Raw genomic sequence first — 19,346 nt, 5'->3', positions numbered from 1 at the left:
TGGTGCCGAGGATGATTCCCCAAGGTACTCGTGGAGTTTATTGATTCGTTGTTTGGAAGAAAACACTACAAGCTCTGTGCACTTAAATTGGGGACTTCTAGTCTCGACACGTCTCCTTAATAGCGCCGTCTAGAAATGCAGAGGAAGAAAGTGTGACAGGGAAACTTGCTGCCATCACACAGTGAGCGAGGTAGAAGTCCTTGTGGCAGAGTAAAGATATCTGTAAAAGTTTAGCTAAAATGCCTCGTGTTCTACAGTTTATCGTCCTGGCTTTGGCAGTCCCATTGCAGTATTTGATCTGCCAGTGGACTGCTCCATCTGCAAGCGAGAGAGAACAGCTAATCAAACAGTAAGTTCAGATCAAAAGACTTACTAAATGGTAACTGTTGTGCAGTACGTGCACCGACGCTTGCACGTGTGCTGAAAATCAGTGAGACTTAAGATTATAGTTAATGTAAATATGCTCACAATTGGGCCTAATATTTTTATATTCATTAAATGGAAATCGAATTAGTGTCAAGTTTATATCCAAATTGGAGGAAATTTCTCTCGCTGGTGTTGTCAGCATATAGAAATCCAGTTTTTATCCTTAAACAACACCACTCCCCCGCCGCCACCACCACCCCCCTACTTCCCACAGCCGAAAAAAAAAATTCTTTTCATCTGTCAAATCAACCCCACTACAAATTCAAGTTTTCTGCTGAGTTGTGTTGAGTTGAGACATCTCCCTCAGGAGTGAGCCACCTGGAGGAGGTGGCTGAGATTCAGGCTGTAAATTTATTGTCAGTATAGAGCAATCAGCAGTAATTTGAAAATTAATATTGATTGTATCGACTGGTTTCTAATGTGTATATTTCCATCAACTGACTACCCCAGGAGAAAATAAGATGCTCATTTATTTTGATATCCAACAGGTTTTCGAAGTCTCTGAGTCTATTTAGTGGTGGTTATATTCTTGAATGGGACAAATGGCAAGGCATGTTAGTCAACTGGACCCGTTCATGGATGAGTTTTTTGGACGATGAGGAAGGCGAATGCCCAGCAGAGGAAGTCATCAAATTTCAGGAAAAGAATGGACACTTTGCCATGTCGACAGTGCCACGCACACCCAGGCCTAAACATGTGAAATTTCAAGTTGGTCAAGTCATTAGGCACAAGTTGTGGAACTACCGTGGGGTTATTATTGGTTGGGATAAGAGACTGAAGGTACAAATCATATTACCACAAGTCTATGAGCCGTTTTAGCAAGGCTGTGAACATTTTGTAGAAAACATGTACCATGTTTCTATTGAGTTTTAGTGTAAATCTGCTAGCATTCTTTCATGAATGCAATTCTCTGATTGGCTACGTTACTCACTAACTATTCTGTGATAGACAGCGAGTAGCGTAGCAGTGTGCCCCTGTTAACAAAATGAGAGCCACTTCTTGGCATTTTCAAAGCGTCTGTGAAGAGGATTTGGATAAAATTTTGAACGTCTAGCAGATTTATACCAAAACAATTAAATTATTTGCTCTTGATTTCTATGCGTGATAGTTGATGAGCACAAAGCGCAAGTAAACTATCACACGATAGAAATCTCAAGCTCATAAGTTTAATAGAAACACGAGTATAAGTTTTGGAGAATGAGAAATGCTGTTGGAACACAAGCCGACAGGCGAGTGTTTCTACAGCTTTTTCAAGTTCTCCCAAAAACTTCCATGAGTGTTTGTATAACTTGTTGGAAACATGGAGAACATGTTGATTAAAATCTAATTCTTTTAGAAAATTCTGCAGCAAAAAAAAGCAAACAACTTGTCTACTTTGATCATCAAAATGTATACATTCTCTTTGCTCACACTATCATTACATCAACAGCTCATGTTACATGAAGTTCTGTGTTTCTATTGAGTTATACTTGTTAGAAACATGATTTTAAAACCAATCCGTGCGCATATTTTCTTTGGGCTCTTTTCTAAATAAATATATCAAAAGTATCAGGCCATGGCATTTGATCATCAATCCAACATCTTGAGTAATTTAACAAACATATTGAAGGAAAACATGAACTATTTTGGAGAGAGCCCTGCCCACCTCACTGCCTCCTCGTCAAAATGATTTCAAGGCCAACATGAGAGAGTCTGGTACAGTCTTAACATTTAAGCTTCCAGCTGTGACAATGATCAACAAAAGATAGTTATTTATTTATTTGCAGTTTCATGGTATATCACCTCTCTGTAATACATGTAGACCTTTCATGGTTCCAGGGACTATCTGGAGTGAGGGGGAGGGGCATACATGACCTTAAAATACTGTTACAGTTACTGTAATGACGTGAAATTCAATTCACAGGCTTCAGAGTCATGGGTGCAGGCCAACCATGGAGATAAAAAGGTGTGGTATTTCCTCTATTCCAAAGTTAATGTGCACGTAATAATAATTATTATATTACAATGTACATGCAAGTGATCCAGCAAGGTATTAATGATTATTGTAGTCAAGAGCAATTTTCAAATTGTAAGCAATATTGGTTTAATCTAAAAGTTTGGATTTAATGCCCCTCTAACTGTTGAATAACTGTGATTATTATACATTGTAGTCACCATCTGTCTTCTCTTTGGCTAAAAGCCTACAGTTAATTCTGGGAAACAGCGCAACCTACAGATTAGTCACTAATCTGCTAGCAGATTAGTGAATAATCCGTAGGTTGCACGCACAATGCATGATTTCCAAGAGCAATGTCGAGAACATGGCTTGTCGAAAATAAACTGTGTTCGGTGCAATAATGCGTTTGTTGTTATTCTCTTTAAAACAATGCATAATAAAACAATTACGAGATTCAGTTTTTGTCATATCCGAAATAATCAAGGTCTCGGTTAGTGTTATCAACCTCAGCCTTTGGCTTCGACCTACCCCAACCTTGATTATTCCAGATATCACAAAAACCTCATCCAATTATTGTTTATTATTAAATTTTATTAGTAATTTTATCATTTCTATTTCACATTCTTAGACAGTGACAAAGATACGGTTTTTACATTCAACCTACATGCACAGTCATGTTGACTTCAATAGCTCAGTGCCAGGGCATCTAACCGATGTGTCAAAGAGCATACGCCGTAGATCAACCCAGTCCAATTGGGAAACTGGGTGATATATAAACAATAGCCTCCATTTGGCGTGAAAATATGCTCAGATATTTGTCTGCGGACATTATCTGTTCCGACAAGCGCACAGTTTTCGAGAGCATAGCTCAAGGAAAACTGTGAGCTTTGAGGAACAGATAATGACCAAGGACAAATATTCGAACATATTTTCAAAGTCAAATGGAGGCTATGTTTCTTATCCTTCAAATATTTTTCGCAACACACGCAGTTTTGAAAACTGGGGAATGTTCTCGAATATTCCCCAGTTTTAGCTGGGGGATATTCGGTCACATGAGGCATTTAGACCAATCGCGCACGAGCAAAAATATTTGATGGATTATAATTTGGAATAGCTTGCTTGATCAACCCATAGATTGGCAGAACAATCCATCTTTTGCACATTTCTAATTTCTTATATAATGTTTATCATAATTTACTTCCTAATATCATTGTTGTTCTGATGGAAAGAAATCATCTTGCACAATATTATTTTTACTTTATGCCATAGGTCCGCAATGCATGCAAAAAAGCTACTGCGGCTTCATTGCCCTTTTCAAGAATTGCTTGCCTATATTGTTATTACTGACTACAGCTGAACCTCTGAACAATGGTTACTGTAGCCTGACAGAGTAAACTGGTCATTTTAAAAGAGGTGGTCATTGTTGTGAGGCTTCAAAAAGAGTGATCAGTATAGACTGGTATAATTGGGACAACAAATCCTCCAGGGCCTTGGGAAAGAGGTGGCCATTACTGGACGTTTGACTGTATTACCATATATACATATGGGCCACTAATGCATGTACACAGCTACACCCTCAAGCTTCTGAAAGCATCATGCTTTCTGCATGCATTCCTTGCCTATAAATATGACTGTCTTTAGCAAGTGTAATGATGGTACCCAATCACTGTGAAGAGTGTGAAAATAAACCTTTTGATGCAACAAAATGAAACTGAGGCTGAGACTGTGAACTTACAACATTGTGTTTTCTCAACTTTTCTTTCCAGCATTGGCGTGAAATGCCAAACTATGCAATTCTTGTTGACATTCGAGATCGACCAAGTAGTCAGATTACCTATGTACCTGAGGAAAATATCGAAATTATAACAAACACAAAGGTATGTGCTTCTTAAACTGAGTAAAATATCAGATAAACTCAGACAGGGACTCCAGCTCGTAGACAATCCAGACATTGCACAGGAACCCCATGTAGTAGACAACTTGTTCAACATGCTAGCCATAAATGCATGCCATTGTATCTCCCGACATACCATTCAGTGCATGCACATAACCTGATTGTGATTGAGTGAAATGCATTTGATTTATGGTTATATGAGGTTTTTCCCTCTTTCTTCTCCTTGTTGCAGGTTGTTCACTCAAACCTTGAGGACTACTTTGTTGAATTTGATGGTGCTCGCTATTTACCAAGGCCTTGGCTCAAGAAGATTTATCCTCATGGATAAACAGAAAATATCAAATTAGTCTATCAGGGAGAACTTCTTATCATGCACTGTGGAAACGGGTTTGATTTGACAAGAAGCTGCAAAAGCTAGCTGGACTTACACAGTTAGAATTTAGAAATGAAAGAACAAATTGTGTCAGTTTGCCAGCAGTTGCTTATGAGTAAGCTAACAGAATTTTGCTGTTGTCTATTTTCTATTTACATGTAAAATTATGTAAACGGCATCACATACTTTTTTAGCTGGAACACATGTTTTACAAAGACTGGCACCATCTATTGATCGCTCTTAATGGGCCAGAGGCTAGCTGAGCCGGATCAATGAATTGATTATTTGTATTTTGTATATATAAACTACACGGGAGAGTTGAAATAAAAACTGAAATAAATGCAGCATCTGAACTGTTAGAGTACCGTATTTACTCGAATAAGCGCCGCAGCGCCTATTAAATTTTTCGCGCCTCAAATGCGGCGCTTATTCGAGCGCGGTGCTCATTTGAGGGAGCCATTGCCAATTGCCGTACAGAACAGATTAGACAAATTCGAAATTCGACAGCAAAATTTAAATTTATTTTTGACTAGGCGTCGTCCTCGGCGTCGCCGTCGTCGTTGCTTAAGCTCCCTAAAGTGTGGAGGACGTCAATTTTGATTGCGTCAATAGTTTTGGTTTCTGAGGAAATATGGCATTACCCATTATAAAATTAATTGCCCGGACCTGTAACAGAACGAGGTAACCAGCGATCGCCATCAATGGTCACCAATGTGAATACGACTGAGACTACTACGTCCGCCATTTTGGTTCTACCGCAAACTCAAAAGATTGTAGGCGGAAACGTATCTGGATTCAAAAGAAAATCGTTTGCAGGGCAAAACTCTCCGGATTCAAAGGTTGGTTTTCGGCTCCAAAGTTTCCACTTTAAATTCCGGATTCAAAATCTCCGGAGACTCGACCGAACCGGGGAGTTTTTATTTCGGACTCGTTAAAAATTAGACCCGTAGCAAATGCAAGTTGAAGAAATATTTATTTGGGAATAAAACGAAAGAAAGCGTCATGCTCGATTGCGCCAATTTCGCTACTCGAGGGCTATTACTCATAGTCCTTTAGTAGCGCAGCCAATTAAAATGCAGGATCTGCATCAGCCACTAGTTGGGTGACACTATTCGATATACATACACCAGGCTACAATAACTAGGCTCTAGATCAAGGATTGTACGGCGGATTGTACTGGACTTGAGCCGTAGACTCGTTTTCATGTGATCGCAATTGAGTTAATAGTTGTCATAGTTCTATGCGCGCGCAATGTCGTCACAGAGGCAAGAGATGGAGAAAGAATTTCCGAAGTCATCCCAGGAAGCTCTTCACTTAAAGTGAGAAGACGAAAGCACAGAGATGTATCACTTTCCCAAGTCATTCGAAGACGAACACAGGAAAGAAAGAAAACGGGCACGAAGACGCCGTCGCAAAGAAATGATGCTAAAGCCATGTAAGAAAGAACAGACTCATCCAGCAACATTTCCCGCCCTTGTAGAGCGGTCCAAGGCCAGCCCTTCTTCAAGGCACAGAGCAAGGATATACTTTTCCCCGGATTTTTCGTCCGTTCACGGCGCTTATGAATCGGCAGACAATAGCGACAATGAGGAGTACCACGGTACAAGAGCCAAGCTGCCAGCGCCAAACTCAGTTGGTGAATGTTCGCACCAGACGAGGACAAGAAAGAAGAAGAAAGCAACTAAAGTCGAGGAAGAACTCAGTCACTCCATATACCCATCGTATTTGGAAAGACCACCCTCCAGGAATGGGGTTAATTTTGCGCATGCGTTGGATACGCCTAACAGAAGTATGGATCCACTTTCCGCCCGAAAAAGCATGGAAAGCATGATGGGTACAGATCGGCCTGATATCAAAATCCGTTTTCAGAAACCGAACAAACTTCCTCCGATCGACAAGGAAAACAGATTCATCCCTGATGACTATCCCTTCACGAGGAAACGTTATTAAATATGGTTGTTTTGAACTACTGCTCAGTTAAAATTGACGTTGATCTTTTCTTGAATTATTATAACCAGTGATTGTATATCAGATAAAAAAAAAAGCATGATATAGTTTACTCCAGTGTTGTAAGCTTTATGCCAATTTTTTTCATTATTTCAATCCTATTGAAAGTTGCTAAAACAGTGCATTAAATCGATCATTATAATTGCTTCTTTGTTTTTGCTGTAGGTTAGTTTCTATAGAAACCGTGACGCAGCTAACTGTAAAATAACTTGAATACAAAAGTAAAACTTTAGCTCTTCGACGGACACTGCTCCGAAACACTGAGGACTAATTCATTTTGCTTCCGATAAAGGGCTAATCGAAAGTCACTACGGAACTCATTTACCTGTATTAAATTCGCTATTAGCCTGCGAAAACAGCCTTCCTTCTTCGCTCCTGCCGAACGGGGAAACGGGAACGGGGAAAACAGACCGAGACAAAGCTCAAGGGAAATGGGGAAATAGGTACTGATAGAAGACTCTCCCCCGTGAGTCTAGCTCCCATTGTTTCTTTCTCTCCGTACGATTTTTTCTTTCGTTTAATCGGAGAACTCTTTGGAGAAAGTGTTGGACATTACTGAATTATACCATTGTTTTGGAAGTCGTTTTAGATAAGACTACGAGCAGAACCTTATACGCTTAGTCCGTCGGGCATGACGCGAAAGAAAACCGCGAGAAAAAAATAGCCGCGCGAAATCCCGCAAACCCTTTCGCGCGCTTTGGTTCTCACCCCCAGGATTTCGCCAGGTAATTTTTTTTCCTCGCGGTTTATTTACGGTTATGCTCGACGGACTAAACGAAGGAGGGAGTACTCGCAGTCTATTTTCTAGATGATTGATCATGAGACGATTATTTTAATTTTTTTACTGATCTCGACAGCAGTGCTTGGTTGACTGAGTAAAATGGTAAAAGTAAGTAAAAGAAATAAACTATTAAAACCTATTTCAACAATGTTTACATAATGGCTCCCTCCTGGGTTTCAACGTCAATATCGGTATATTACAAGGTAAAAGTAAATAAAAGACTTGGTTGACTGAGTTCTATCAATACACAAGCTAAGCAAGATATACTAGCTGTCGATAGGCGAGAAACGAAAACTTAGAAACCTATCACTTCTTTTCAGTCTTGCTATCTTTAACACTGACAACTTTAAGTTGCCAACTGTGGTCCACAGTTAGGTACTGCTCAAAAAGTATACGGGGGAGGAGGGGGGTGGGCCGGAGCAGAGAGGGGCGGGGTCATCAGTTTTTGAGCCCTTGGTAAGGGGTGGGTCGTTCAATTTTCAGATACATGTGGGGGTGGGTCACATTTGACACATTCGAGGTACCTCCTTTCAGTTCCAAAGGAAGAAAACGTTTCGAGCCGTGGTTGAAACAGGACACTTGGCTGGTGTACGATAGAGATGACAATTTATGCATTGTAAAAACTGTACAAAGCTAAATCTAAATGATTGAACAAGGAGTCCCAGGGCAGAAATATTCAAAATACTGGGCTCTGTCGACATGCTGGTCTTCAAGAACACCAAATAGCCAACTCGTGTCTACATACTATTTGTCCCCAAGGGTACGGGACACATGTTCATAGATCTGGGACTCGTAGTTTTCTGGCTGTTACTCCCAGTCCTCACTACAGCTGCTTTCTAGATGGATCACTGTTCCACGTGTTGCGAGCTGGAGGCCTAGTGTTAAAGGGTAAAGGTCAAGTTTTCTTAAAGTTTACAGACATGACTTAAAGTTGCAAGAGTAAAGGAAAACAATACTATTTTTAGATGATTTTGTATTATTACTATTATTAAGAAATAAACTTAAAGCGTAAATAATACCACAATTTCATATACACGAAATGTGATTTTGGGGGATTATGCCACCAAAAATGACATTTTGCATAGGGGGTGGGTCATGTGATTTTCAACCTTCATTTACGGGTTGGTCAGTCAGTTTTGTGCCAAATAGAAGGGGTGGGTCATGTGCTTTCTAACCACCACATTTTCAAATGCTCCGGCCCAACTCCCCTATACTTTTTGACCAGTCCCTAAATAGTTTGAATTCAGTGTACGCCTTAATCCTATCAGTAGGCCCTGCTGATACGATTAAAGCGTACACTGTTTTCACTAATAAGGCTAATGACAAGGCTCTTATTCGCGGAAGGGCACTTATGAAAGCGTGGGCGTTTAATCGAGGATATACGATAACTTACATAACACTCAAAATTCCCAGCTTACGACAACACCAAAGGGAAAACGCTGCTTCTCCATTGATCACTGAAGACAAGTCTTGTCAGGCGGAGTCAGTACTGGAATGGGTGAACGCTTGGAAAACCCCGTGTTATAATTAGCCTTTTCTTTTTCCTCCACGGTAAGCACGCTTGTATTACGAACACTTGCATTACGAACACTTGTATTACAGATAGTTTACTTCGTCACAGAGAAACCAGAATTCATATACAATCGGTACATCGCTCCGTTCTGCGCCTGTTGTGTCCGTTAAGTAGCTTGTCACGGTATTTTCATGTCATTTTGGCCACGTACAAAATTACCATTAAATTGAAAGAAACGTGAAAATAGTAGTTTACGAAGAAAGAAAAACACCAAAGAGATAATAATAAACCACAAATGAATAGGGATGATAAATAATAAAGAAGATTAACACGGATTACAAACGACAAAATTTAGGGTAAACTTTACAAGATGGGCAAACCGTTATGTAGCTCGTTTAATAAGAGGCCCGACGGCAACATTACCATCCTAAATCCAAAGAGCAATTTCACAGCTGGGACATTTTTAAATAAGAAACCTGTTCGGACCAGTTTCAGGTTAGACCAAAATTAAGATAAGAGTATACAAAACTAGTGATGCACGCTACGTACGTAAGACTGTTACTATGGATTAAAACCACTAGCTGATTAGTAACAAGTGGTGGTTCGTTCTAAACCGGTATCTTTATTTCAAATGCGTCAAGAAAAGTCCACTTCGGACGAGGATTCGTAGCAAGCTTCTAGAACCTGACGCCTTTCTGCTCCATCTAAAGGAGAAATAATATCATGATGCAATTCAGTGTTGTTAATACAAAGACAGTTTTACTTTGTAGCGTAATGAACGTAGTCCTGTCCCACTGCTATTTTCTCTTTTGACTGCCCTTCCGGCGCTAAGATAGTGAAGGTCTTGTCGCCCCCCGCCCCCCCCCCCCCATCCCACCTTCCCCCACCCCCCTCTCTCTACGTGAAAAAGGCGGGTGTGACTGGACTCTAGTTTCTTCGATTTTAATTTAGACAACAGGAACTTAATCTATTGATTACAGAGTAGAGGAAATTGAGTTATCGACATCATTCTGTCGCATGCATTTGAGAGAGAGTGCTTGCGCTAAATGCAGTGACTTCACTCTCCCGAAATGTGTCTACTGTCGTACCTTTATTTTCAGCCATTTCAAAGCAATAAGGACCTGCACAAAACATTAAAAAGAAAAAAATACATTACCGAAGAATTCGCCGGACATCTTAAAACATTTTGTACCTGCACGGATGACTTTTTGAGGAACTGTGACGTTTGTTTAAAACGAACGAAGAATATTACATAGTATCGTCAAGAGATTGTGATGTAGATCATACTCTCTCAGTATCGTGAAATCGGTAATTAAAGGCCTTGGCTAGGCTAAGACAACATAAAAAATTTATGATATGGAAAAAGAGCATTTTTCTTGCGGGACACAACGGGTAATCCCGAGCGGGCAAGATAGCTTCATCTTACCCACTCGGGTAGCCAATCACAGCGCAGCTGGATTCAGTTAATCTTACCCGCTCACGGAGCTAGCCACGTAACACTGTTTTGCGCGCGAAATTGGACTCTATTTTTAAGTTTCAATGTGTGTGCACCGCCTAGAGGGTTCTGAATAGGGGTGGTGGAATCTCAGTTATCAACTGAATTTTTGGCTTCCTATTTTGATTGTTTTTTATTTCACTTTCTGTAAACGTGCTAATTGGCATGGGTTAATACTCAGAAAAAACATTTCTGATACCAGTAAGTTACAGAAATTATTACTCACTTGAGGGACATTTTGTTTTTCATACAGGTCAACAGTAACAAACCCGTATTCCTTCTGAACACCGTAATCGGTTACAAAATTACTAAACCAACCAATGTTTTCCATCTGCGAAGAGAATTAAAACAGCAGTTAATATCTAAGAAGCAAAAGGAACATTTTCGATGTTTCTATTGAGCTAAGAAGTTTGGGAGAACGAGAAATGGCATGGGAACACGAGCTGAAGGCGAGTGTTTCTACAGCTTTTTCAAGTTCCCCCAAACTTTTACGAGTCTTTCTTTAACTCGATAGAAACGGAGAAAATGTTTCCTAATTCTTTCAGAAAACACTTCAAGGAAAAGAACAGAAAATTATTCGTTTGTTTTGATCATCAAAATGTAGATTCTCCTCCCACTTGAAATGCTTAAGTCTGACAGCTGCCGTTAGTCTTGTGTCCCTATAAGAATTACTGTATAAAATATGGCTTTTAACACGGACTTTCTTACAAGCTGTGTTCTAAACGTAATTAGATTAAGATCATTTTTGAGATCTTTAAGCCTTGCTTTATTATGCTGACGACTTCTAACCAGAACAAGTAGCGCGGTTTATGGCAGGCACTCCACAGACGATCTGACTGTGTGCACGTGTCATGACGCGTTCACTGAGGTCCTGGCCAAATCATAGGGCTTTGTTACGTCCCTCTTACTCGCAAACGCTTTTATCAAAATGTAAATTACGGCTAACAGCAGGGCCGCATCAAACGGCTACAATGAGAAACTTAGTTGGTTTCCCATCCCCAGTGGAGGTGGTTCGCTCGGGTTGACGAGAAATCTTTGGTGGTGAGAGTTTTTTTTTTATTTTACTCCACGTTACTTCACATCTTATTTTCATTTGCGAAACGTACCTTCATAAATGGCATATTCATTTTGTTGATTTTCTTTATCGAACCAGGTTGGATCATGTTTGCTAGACTGGAAAAATCGAGAAAATTGGAAGTTAACTGCATCAAACAAGCAATATAGAACTGGCTTTCCTGTTGGGGCCCACCTGTCTTCTGTGTGTGCGGTCAAGACTGAAAACTGGACTCAGAAATAGTTGGAAGGGTTAGGTATATTACCAACCAATGCCCGGGAAAAGTGGAACCCGCGCTCCTTCTCCGGATTCGGGAGAGCGGTGAAAATCGACCCTTTAGGAGAGGGCACTCTGGTTTTGGCCACAGTTCCTCTAGTCCTGATTCTGACTCAATAGAGGGAAATGCAGAGACAGAATCCAAATGCGTCACTGTCACTTTTCTAAAAACCTAGCCCTCTTTAGTATAAAAAATTCACCGAATCGAAGTCTTAGCCGTAAACAATGACCTTAATTTAAAAATAATGAATTACATTTATTTCTATAGCGCTAAAATTATAAAAATATTTTCTTGGGCATGAATTTTTTCTCATCTTAATAAGCTGCGCGGGATTTTTTTTTTCGGCGGGCAAATAGCTTGTGCAAGACCTTTTTTAACATCATAAAACAGGGCCCGTATAATAGAAAGCACTTGTTCGATTTTTTTTCCTCATGGATTTCCTTGCACGATTTTGTTTTTCAACAGTTTTTGCTGTGCAGGAATTTTTTTGGTAATTTCTCAACCTCCCCCACCCCCACTCTTCAAAAAAATAATGGTCCTTCCCTTAGTGCTATGGACTCATGATCGAGCGGTCCTGGGACCGGTGTCATTGTGTTGTGTTCTTGGTCAAGAAATTTTTTCTCTCACAATGCCTCTCTTCGCCCAGGTGTATAACACTGGGCACACTGCAATGGACTAACATCCAGTCCAGGGGGAGTAGAAATATTCCCATTTGCTTAAAAAAAAAAAAAGAGGAGAAAAGCTGCGGCCAGATGGGCCTGAGAGCTCGAAAGTGGATTTTCTTACTTCCTAGCATGTTACTACTTATTAAGCTCTGAACAAGCAGATTCTAAATTGCTCTACTCAAGTATTATCAACCCCAGCAGAGATTTACTTTAATGAATAAATATACGCTAGATCAGAATTTGATCAGACAGTACTTGCAAAGTATTTGACCGTCATTCAACGCTTCAGCAAATTCTGTAGGGTCTTCTGAGGGAACAGTGGCACCAGTTGCCTCCTTAATCCACGCACAGATTTCCTTCGCCAATTCTTTATCCCATTTTGAGGCCATCTAACGAAATAAAAATATCTTCATAAGCTATGAGTCTATTGGCCAACTCCTAGAAATCGTATGCAAGTGAAAAGTGGACGAGTAACGAGATTACACGCTTTGGGGGAGGAGAGGGTCAGGACAGACGCGATTAATTTATGTTTATACATGCTGACTACAGACTTGCGTTTGGTTCAGAAATTTGAATTTTATCGCAGTGACACGCCACGGCAGTCATAAATATTTTATTTAAAGAGGTAGCATCTTTTTTATCATTATTATTTCAAAAATTACTCCTCCTAATACATTTCTGGAACGTTGAATATTTTTTTAAGTTTGAGATCTGGTGAACTGGTTGCAGTTGAAAACTAGAGAAAACGGCAAGTTAAAAATTACTTTTTGTTGAGCGACTTATTATTAGCGACCAAAATATTTTCACCTGCCCATCGACACAGACGAAACAATTTCCTTGAACTCAGTTGAAGCTTTAAAAGCCCAGTTATAGTCGCTTTACAAAGAAGCTGTATTCTAATGCTTTCTAACGCAAAAAAATTAACTTCAGGCCTATAGATTCTCTAAATTATTCGAGCTGACTATTCGTTGCCAGGGGTCATAGTTCTCTGTATGGCAGGAATTCCACCTTGTTTATAGCGCTAGACAGCTCTTAACAGACTGTACAAATTCCTTTAGTACGTGTTTAATTCAGTCAGCCTTACTCGGTTAGGTTTCTTCAATGAACTATTCAATTAACTCATAGAGAAAGATAAAACTATACCTCGCTCAAGCGGTTGCTCTTTGAGGATTGCTGTAGTAAACGTGGTACTTGAATCAAGAAGTCAGACAAACACAAGCGAAGGCTCGTACGTATCGTATTAGGCGATTTGCATGATGGCGTCATGTGACTACAAGTTCCAGAATCCTTTACGATTTCTTTTTCTCATGCTAATTTGCGCAATTGTCATTTTAATAAATCCCCGTGTGGTTTAAAATTTTGAATAACAAAGGAAAAACGAAATGAATTATGGTAGTTGTAGTCAAATGACGACATCGTGCAAGTGTGTTATTATCATAAGAAAAGAACAGGTGAAAGGTTTACACATACAGCAACAGGTCGTACAATGGCAACCTTAAACGAACCCCCGGGACGATTCTAAAACTATTTGATTTGGTTTGTTTCGCGTTTTGCCTGTAAAAAACCTGAGCTTTGTGATTTTCGTGCTGCCTTTGCGTTCAAAAACACCAACATTTTTTTAATTTCTTCGTGTGCAAAGATTAAGAACAAGATGTACAATTTACACCCCTAAGAATGGCGAACAATTTCACAGAAGTGTCTTCCCTCGGGCTGCGCGGACAAATGGGCCGGATGGAGTTCGTCTCTCGCCCCTCGCGGAACGTGTCCCTCGCACAGATCCCCACGCAAAGGAGCCTGTCCCCTACCCTATGTCCCGGAGGGTTTTTTCGCGTGATCTGTGAGTGGGGAATTCAAGAAGAGGTCCAGTTCCAGCGTCTTACGTTTCTCGAGTAAATAGCAGCGGCGGGGGGGGGGGGGGGGGGGAGGGGTACTTCCAGAAAAGTTGGGTGGGGGTGTGCGGCCCACTTCCCAAAACCCTTACCCTATTTAAGACCAAAATCTGCGTTTTTTGCTACCCTATTTATGACCTGACCAAAAATTCGATAGCCTATTTATGACCGTTGCGGCTGACACAGTTGCTCTAAACATAAGTTATGAAGGACCTTTGTTGACGGTCTTATTGATAATGATAAAAAAAGTAGCTTCTTCTAAGAAACATACCCAATTGAAGACTAGAGTGTTAAAACCATACCCTATTTGTAACCAAAATGGCCATAATCGATACCCTATTTATGACCAAAACGGCTATATGGCCCATATAAGGGAGTAAACCCCCCCCCCGGAAATAGCACTAACACCAGTAATAGACTGCAAGGCTGATACTACGTGAAAAACGTTTCGAGACACCAACATGACAAGAACCGATAAAGTAGGATCGCAACAGTGGACAGCTGTTTCGCCCTTCTTGGGGCTCGTCAGCACTGTGTAGCGAAGATAAATTATGTAACGCCAGCCCAACAGCCAACGCACATAAATTGCAAAATGACCCGTGCACTATATCAAGTTCCGTACTTTGAACTCACTTGCGCCCCGAAACACGCGTTGACACATCACATGTTTCGGGGCGCAAGGAGACAAAGTGTCAAGATTGGTGTCTCGAAAAGCAAAAGAATAAATGTGGCTGGACAAGGCCAGCCTAAACATTTAAACATTCAACCGCATGGCCAATACCATGCTTAAAAATGTACATTGTGTAAACTAAATCAGTCTCATTATTACCATGAAAACATACTGTGAGCAGGCTCTTCCTGATCGAGCAAGGAAGAATTCCGTCTTTCTCTCCCCGCGAACATAGGCGTAAGGGCCGGAGGGCGGGGGACTGCGGGCCCCCTCAGTTGCAGAAAATTTTTTGAAAATTTTCGAGCAAAACGCTGATTCGGGCAAGAGTTCTCTGGATACAAAATTTTAAAAGGAAGTCAAAGCCAGGCTTGTAGGCTACTTTCTCTGACGTTTGTCTTGTCAAAACGGATTTAAGGTCAAATGATAGAAGGATCCAGGTATTCTGTTTTGGAAAAGCCATACAGGAACATGGAACCTGCACTTCAATCTCGACAAATGCGAGGTAATGCGAACAACGCATAGACAGGGCAAATCCTTACCAACGTTACTTGCTGAGTTCAAGTCTTAGAACCGTTAACAGTACTAAAGATCTAGGCGTTGTGATCGCTTCGGACCTGTCACGGAGCAAACATGTTAATGCGGTAGTCAACAAAGCCAAAAATATATATTAGGTTTAATTCATACAACAGTGGGCCCATCGAATCCCGAGGCTTTCTCGACGCTTTACAAATCTCTTTTACGTCCAGTATTAGAATACGCAGTGCCAGTTTGGAACCCCCAGCTGACCAAGGAAATTGTCTTGTTAGATAAAAGCCAAATAAGAGCTTCCTGTCTTGTCCTTAGTCAGAGGCGGGGTATGATAACATACGAAGAGCACATGAAGAGGCTGAACTGGCCTACAATGGAATCTAACAGACTGTACCTCTCTCTTCTGGAATGCTACAAGATAGTATTTGGCTTGAATGATCTTAAATTGAATGACTTATTCGAATTAACTAAGTATAAATCTACCAGAGCAAACCATTCTTTTAAACTATCTCTTAAGCTAGCAAAGTGTAACGCATTTAATTATTCTTTCGCCGTCCGTACGGTACAAGAATGGAACAGTCTTCCGAGAACTGTGGTCGAAGCTGGTAGTTTTAAAGAGTTTAATAACGGACTTAAGCGTCTTTCTAACTTAGCTTCTTAGCTATATTAATGAATATTTTATTGTATAAAGATAAATAGATAGCTAAATATTTCCAATCCTGTTCTTTTAAGGTGAAACGTCGTAAGGCCAACCTCTGTTTCTTCCTTTTCAAGATTTATTTTATTTTGTTTTTATTATTATATCTTGAATAAAACATTATGTTACATTATGTTAATATATCGTTTCAATGTGTATGGTGGAAATCCACGAGACGGATATTATTTCCATCAACAAAACAATAACAAAAGAATCAAATCAAACGAAGACCAAGACTTTTGTGGTGGTTCTGAAAAAGAACTACTTTGAATGGTTCCACAAAGAGCGTTTTAAAATTTTCTTGAACTTTTCGTACTAGGAGGAATTAACTGTTTCTTTTATAAGTTTTTGATTTTACTAGGCTGTCGATCAAGTTACTCACGGGTTGTACATGATCTAGTTAATCTCATTATCTTGACAATTCCTGAATGTAATCATTATGCGTAAACATGGCTGTTTAAGCTGACTTACTTTTTATTCGCCTGCCTTATCTACGTTATGATTGTTAACGAGTTCTTTTTACATGTAAACCAAAGACCGCAAACAATACAAAACATCTGCAGTGAGGTGATCTTATAGCGGGAAAACGTAGATGCAATACGTCAAAGTGTATTTTGTGTCGGGCTGATCAATATTGACTTACCAGTCTTTATCAATATTTATTACATTTAAGCGTCTTATGGGATTCGAGAAAAGAAGGCGCTTTTGTCTTTTTTTGTCTGACCCTTCCATTGAAAGTTTCATATATCAATAATCTAAAAACGGAAAGTTTGAAAAGCGCGATCTGGCTTATTGCTTTGTGTCAGGTTCTTGACCAAAAACCATTAACCGCATTGTTTATATATTTATCCTTTTGATAATTTATTCTGGCTTTCGCTCGCCCAAACTACCCGCCTTCTGTCGGCTACAATTGACCCAAAAGCTCTTTCAGAAAGTAGAAAAATTAACTAATGAAACATTTTGAATCCTTAGGCAAGACTACCTGTTTTGAAAGTGTAAAAATGCGCGCGCGTGGATTCCAAAGCTAAAATGAACCGTTTATCCAGGGACCTTTCACTTTCATTCGCCCCAAAAGACTTTCGTGCACAGCAAGATACCGTTTCATGTCTAGAGACATTCGCCTGTTCTTCACGGGCGATACGTTTTACATGCTATAGTCGATTGGATATTATCACTCGGTCCCTTTGACCCGAGACAATTTACCCAAACAAATCGTTTTCAGAGTCGAAGTAGGCAAAATATTTATCGCCTACACGCGGTGTTAGAAGTTTATATTTCTTTTAATTTCTACTGTGTGGGGGCTTATTTTGGTGTAAGATCTAAAGTTGAAATGAAGATAACTCGATATCAGTTGACGACCTTGATAATTTAACAGCCCGATTCCGGTCTTTGGCATTTGTAGTACTCTGTCGAGTCTGGACATAAACAGTTACTTAGTGCTTAGAATTAGTGAGGTACCGACGGTGAGAAGAATTGATTCCAATCAAGTCTATTCGCTTGATATGGGTTCAGAATTAGAATTTTAAAAAAATTACCTTGCTTTTACCGTCGGCTGCGGAAGGATGAAACGGGCGATTAGCCATCTTGTAGTGGACTTTCAAGTGAGCAGTCGACTCAACTGTCGGGCGTTTGAAAGAACTTATAGATCATTTTCACGTGACGTCATCACTTTCTAAAATCTAAAACTAAAGAGCCACCAAAGTTATCCAAGCACAAGAGGCGGTATATTTATATCTGTTTACAATTTTACAGCTCAATAGCGTGCTTCGTTTGGAAACCAGAGCATTTTAAACTTCCGAGTTATGGAGGTGCGTGACACACGGCTACGATCGAGGTCGTTGAAAAATATATACTTTTCTTACATATAAAAACACCAGTGAAATACTGGGTGAGCTTTCGTAAAAAACATGGTATCTCCACATTTGAAAATAACATGTTATTTTCACAAGTGAAACGATCACCATTGCCATGGTTACATAATAAATTCCTTAAACTGTACTTAAATGCGTTGTTGTCTGATCGAAACATCATCGGATTTTCCTCGAAAGTATTCGGCAATCTTCGGTTTTCTTCGGAAATCTTCGGAGATTTTCGGAAAATGTTCGGAAACGTTAGTGTGGCCTTCGGACAAATTTTTGAAAGTCTTCGAAAATTGATCGGAAATCTTCGGAAAATCGTCAAAAACGTTATCAGTATGTTTATATAATAAACAAAATAACACATGGTTGCTTGTAGATATGGAATATCTCTTCGTGCTTTTTTGGGAAAATACTCTTGTTCAGGACGATTTCACGTAGTTTCAAGACGACAAAACGGTAAACCTTTAACAGTAAACCGTTATTTGTAGTAAATGTAGCAAGAATTCTTCTAAAACAATTAGATTTATCGCTCTCGCTTTCTATGAGGTGTTTTACCACAATTGCTGCTAATCTCGCAATCTAATTGGCTAATTTGCCGTTGTCGATAAGAGTCCATACCACGCTGCTCGCGTCAATGTGTCGCGCAATGCCTTTTTCAGGTCGCGCTCTGAAAAAAACATTGACGTTGATATTGTGGTAAAAAAAAAAATCCAACTGTGATTTAGCATGGTCTGTACTCTTATCGACAACGAGTACGCGTCATCACAGTGGTCAAAATTTGTTGTGAGTCCACAACATTTTGACCACTGTGATGACGCGTATTCGCTGTCGATAAGAGTACAGACCACGCTAAAACCACATTCGGTTTGTTAATTTAGTTGATTCGACCTTCCGAATAAGTAATAAGTAATCGCGCGAGTAATTTCAAAGTCGAACGAGGGCGAAGCGCGAGGCCGATTTGAAATTATGAGCCCGATTACTCCCTGAATTGCACGACACGAGGTCCAATTACTAATTAATCGTATCTATAACAAATCTCGGAATTAAAAAATGTCTTTTGAGAACTTCTTTTGAGCGAAAACGTATGTAGCACGTTTCATAAGTTTTGAAAACTGTAGGAAACATTGCGAACGAAGCCATTAAAGCGCGGGCAATTGACGTGCGAATCACGTGGGTATCCAATTACAAAAAGTTCAAATTGGATACCTGTAATTGGACACCCACGTGATCGCGCGCCAATTACGCGGCAACTAGGCGCGTGGAGAACCAATCACGATCGAGA

The 19,346-nt window shown here is 40.0% G+C and overlaps 3 protein-coding genes across 4 annotated transcripts; 2 read left to right on the top strand and 1 right to left on the bottom strand.

Moving 5' to 3' along the window:
• Positions 1-8: 8 nt before the first annotated feature.
• LOC110064605 (uncharacterized) lies at positions 9-4,969 on the top strand. Its single transcript, XM_089283351.1, has 5 exons — positions 9-349; positions 915-1,206; positions 2,330-2,371; positions 4,129-4,239; positions 4,489-4,969. The coding sequence occupies exons 1-5, from the start codon at positions 240-242 to the stop codon at positions 4,582-4,584; spliced, it is 651 nt and encodes a 216-aa protein (XP_089139477.1). The 5' UTR covers positions 9-239; the 3' UTR covers positions 4,585-4,969.
• Positions 4,970-5,055: 86 nt separating this feature from the next.
• Positions 5,056-6,779, top strand: LOC149117588 (uncharacterized). The gene has a single exon (XM_089283352.1). The coding sequence runs from the start codon at positions 5,971-5,973 to the stop codon at positions 6,577-6,579; it is 609 nt and encodes a 202-aa protein (XP_089139478.1). The 5' UTR covers positions 5,056-5,970; the 3' UTR covers positions 6,580-6,779.
• A 2,229-nt stretch (positions 6,780-9,008) lies between these two features.
• On the bottom strand, positions 9,009-17,878 carry LOC110064665 (calponin-1-like). 2 transcript variants are annotated; one of them, XM_020771747.2, is made up of 6 exons: positions 17,741-17,878; positions 12,677-12,810; positions 11,532-11,598; positions 10,652-10,756; positions 10,019-10,051; positions 9,009-9,634 (listed from the first exon to the last, which is right to left on the bottom strand). In XM_020771747.2, the coding sequence occupies exons 1-6, from the start codon at positions 17,786-17,788 to the stop codon at positions 9,608-9,610; spliced, it is 414 nt and encodes a 137-aa protein (XP_020627406.2). In that variant the 5' UTR covers positions 17,789-17,878; the 3' UTR covers positions 9,009-9,607. The 2 variants fall into 2 exon arrangements, with proteins under 2 accessions (XP_020627406.2, XP_020627405.2); XM_020771746.2 differs by lacking the exon at positions 17,741-17,878 and adding an exon at positions 13,565-13,691.
• Between the last annotated feature and the right edge of the window lie 1,468 nt (positions 17,879-19,346).

This window comes from Orbicella faveolata, unplaced genomic scaffold (assembly GCF_042242905.1).
Source record: "Orbicella faveolata isolate gen_17 unplaced genomic scaffold, um_ofav_v1 contig_12, whole genome shotgun sequence".
In the NCBI taxonomy this organism is placed as follows: Eukaryota; Metazoa; Cnidaria; class Anthozoa; order Scleractinia; family Merulinidae; genus Orbicella; species Orbicella faveolata.
The sequence above is the reverse complement of the archived record's forward strand: the minus strand, read 5'-3'. Positions and strand labels throughout refer to the sequence as shown.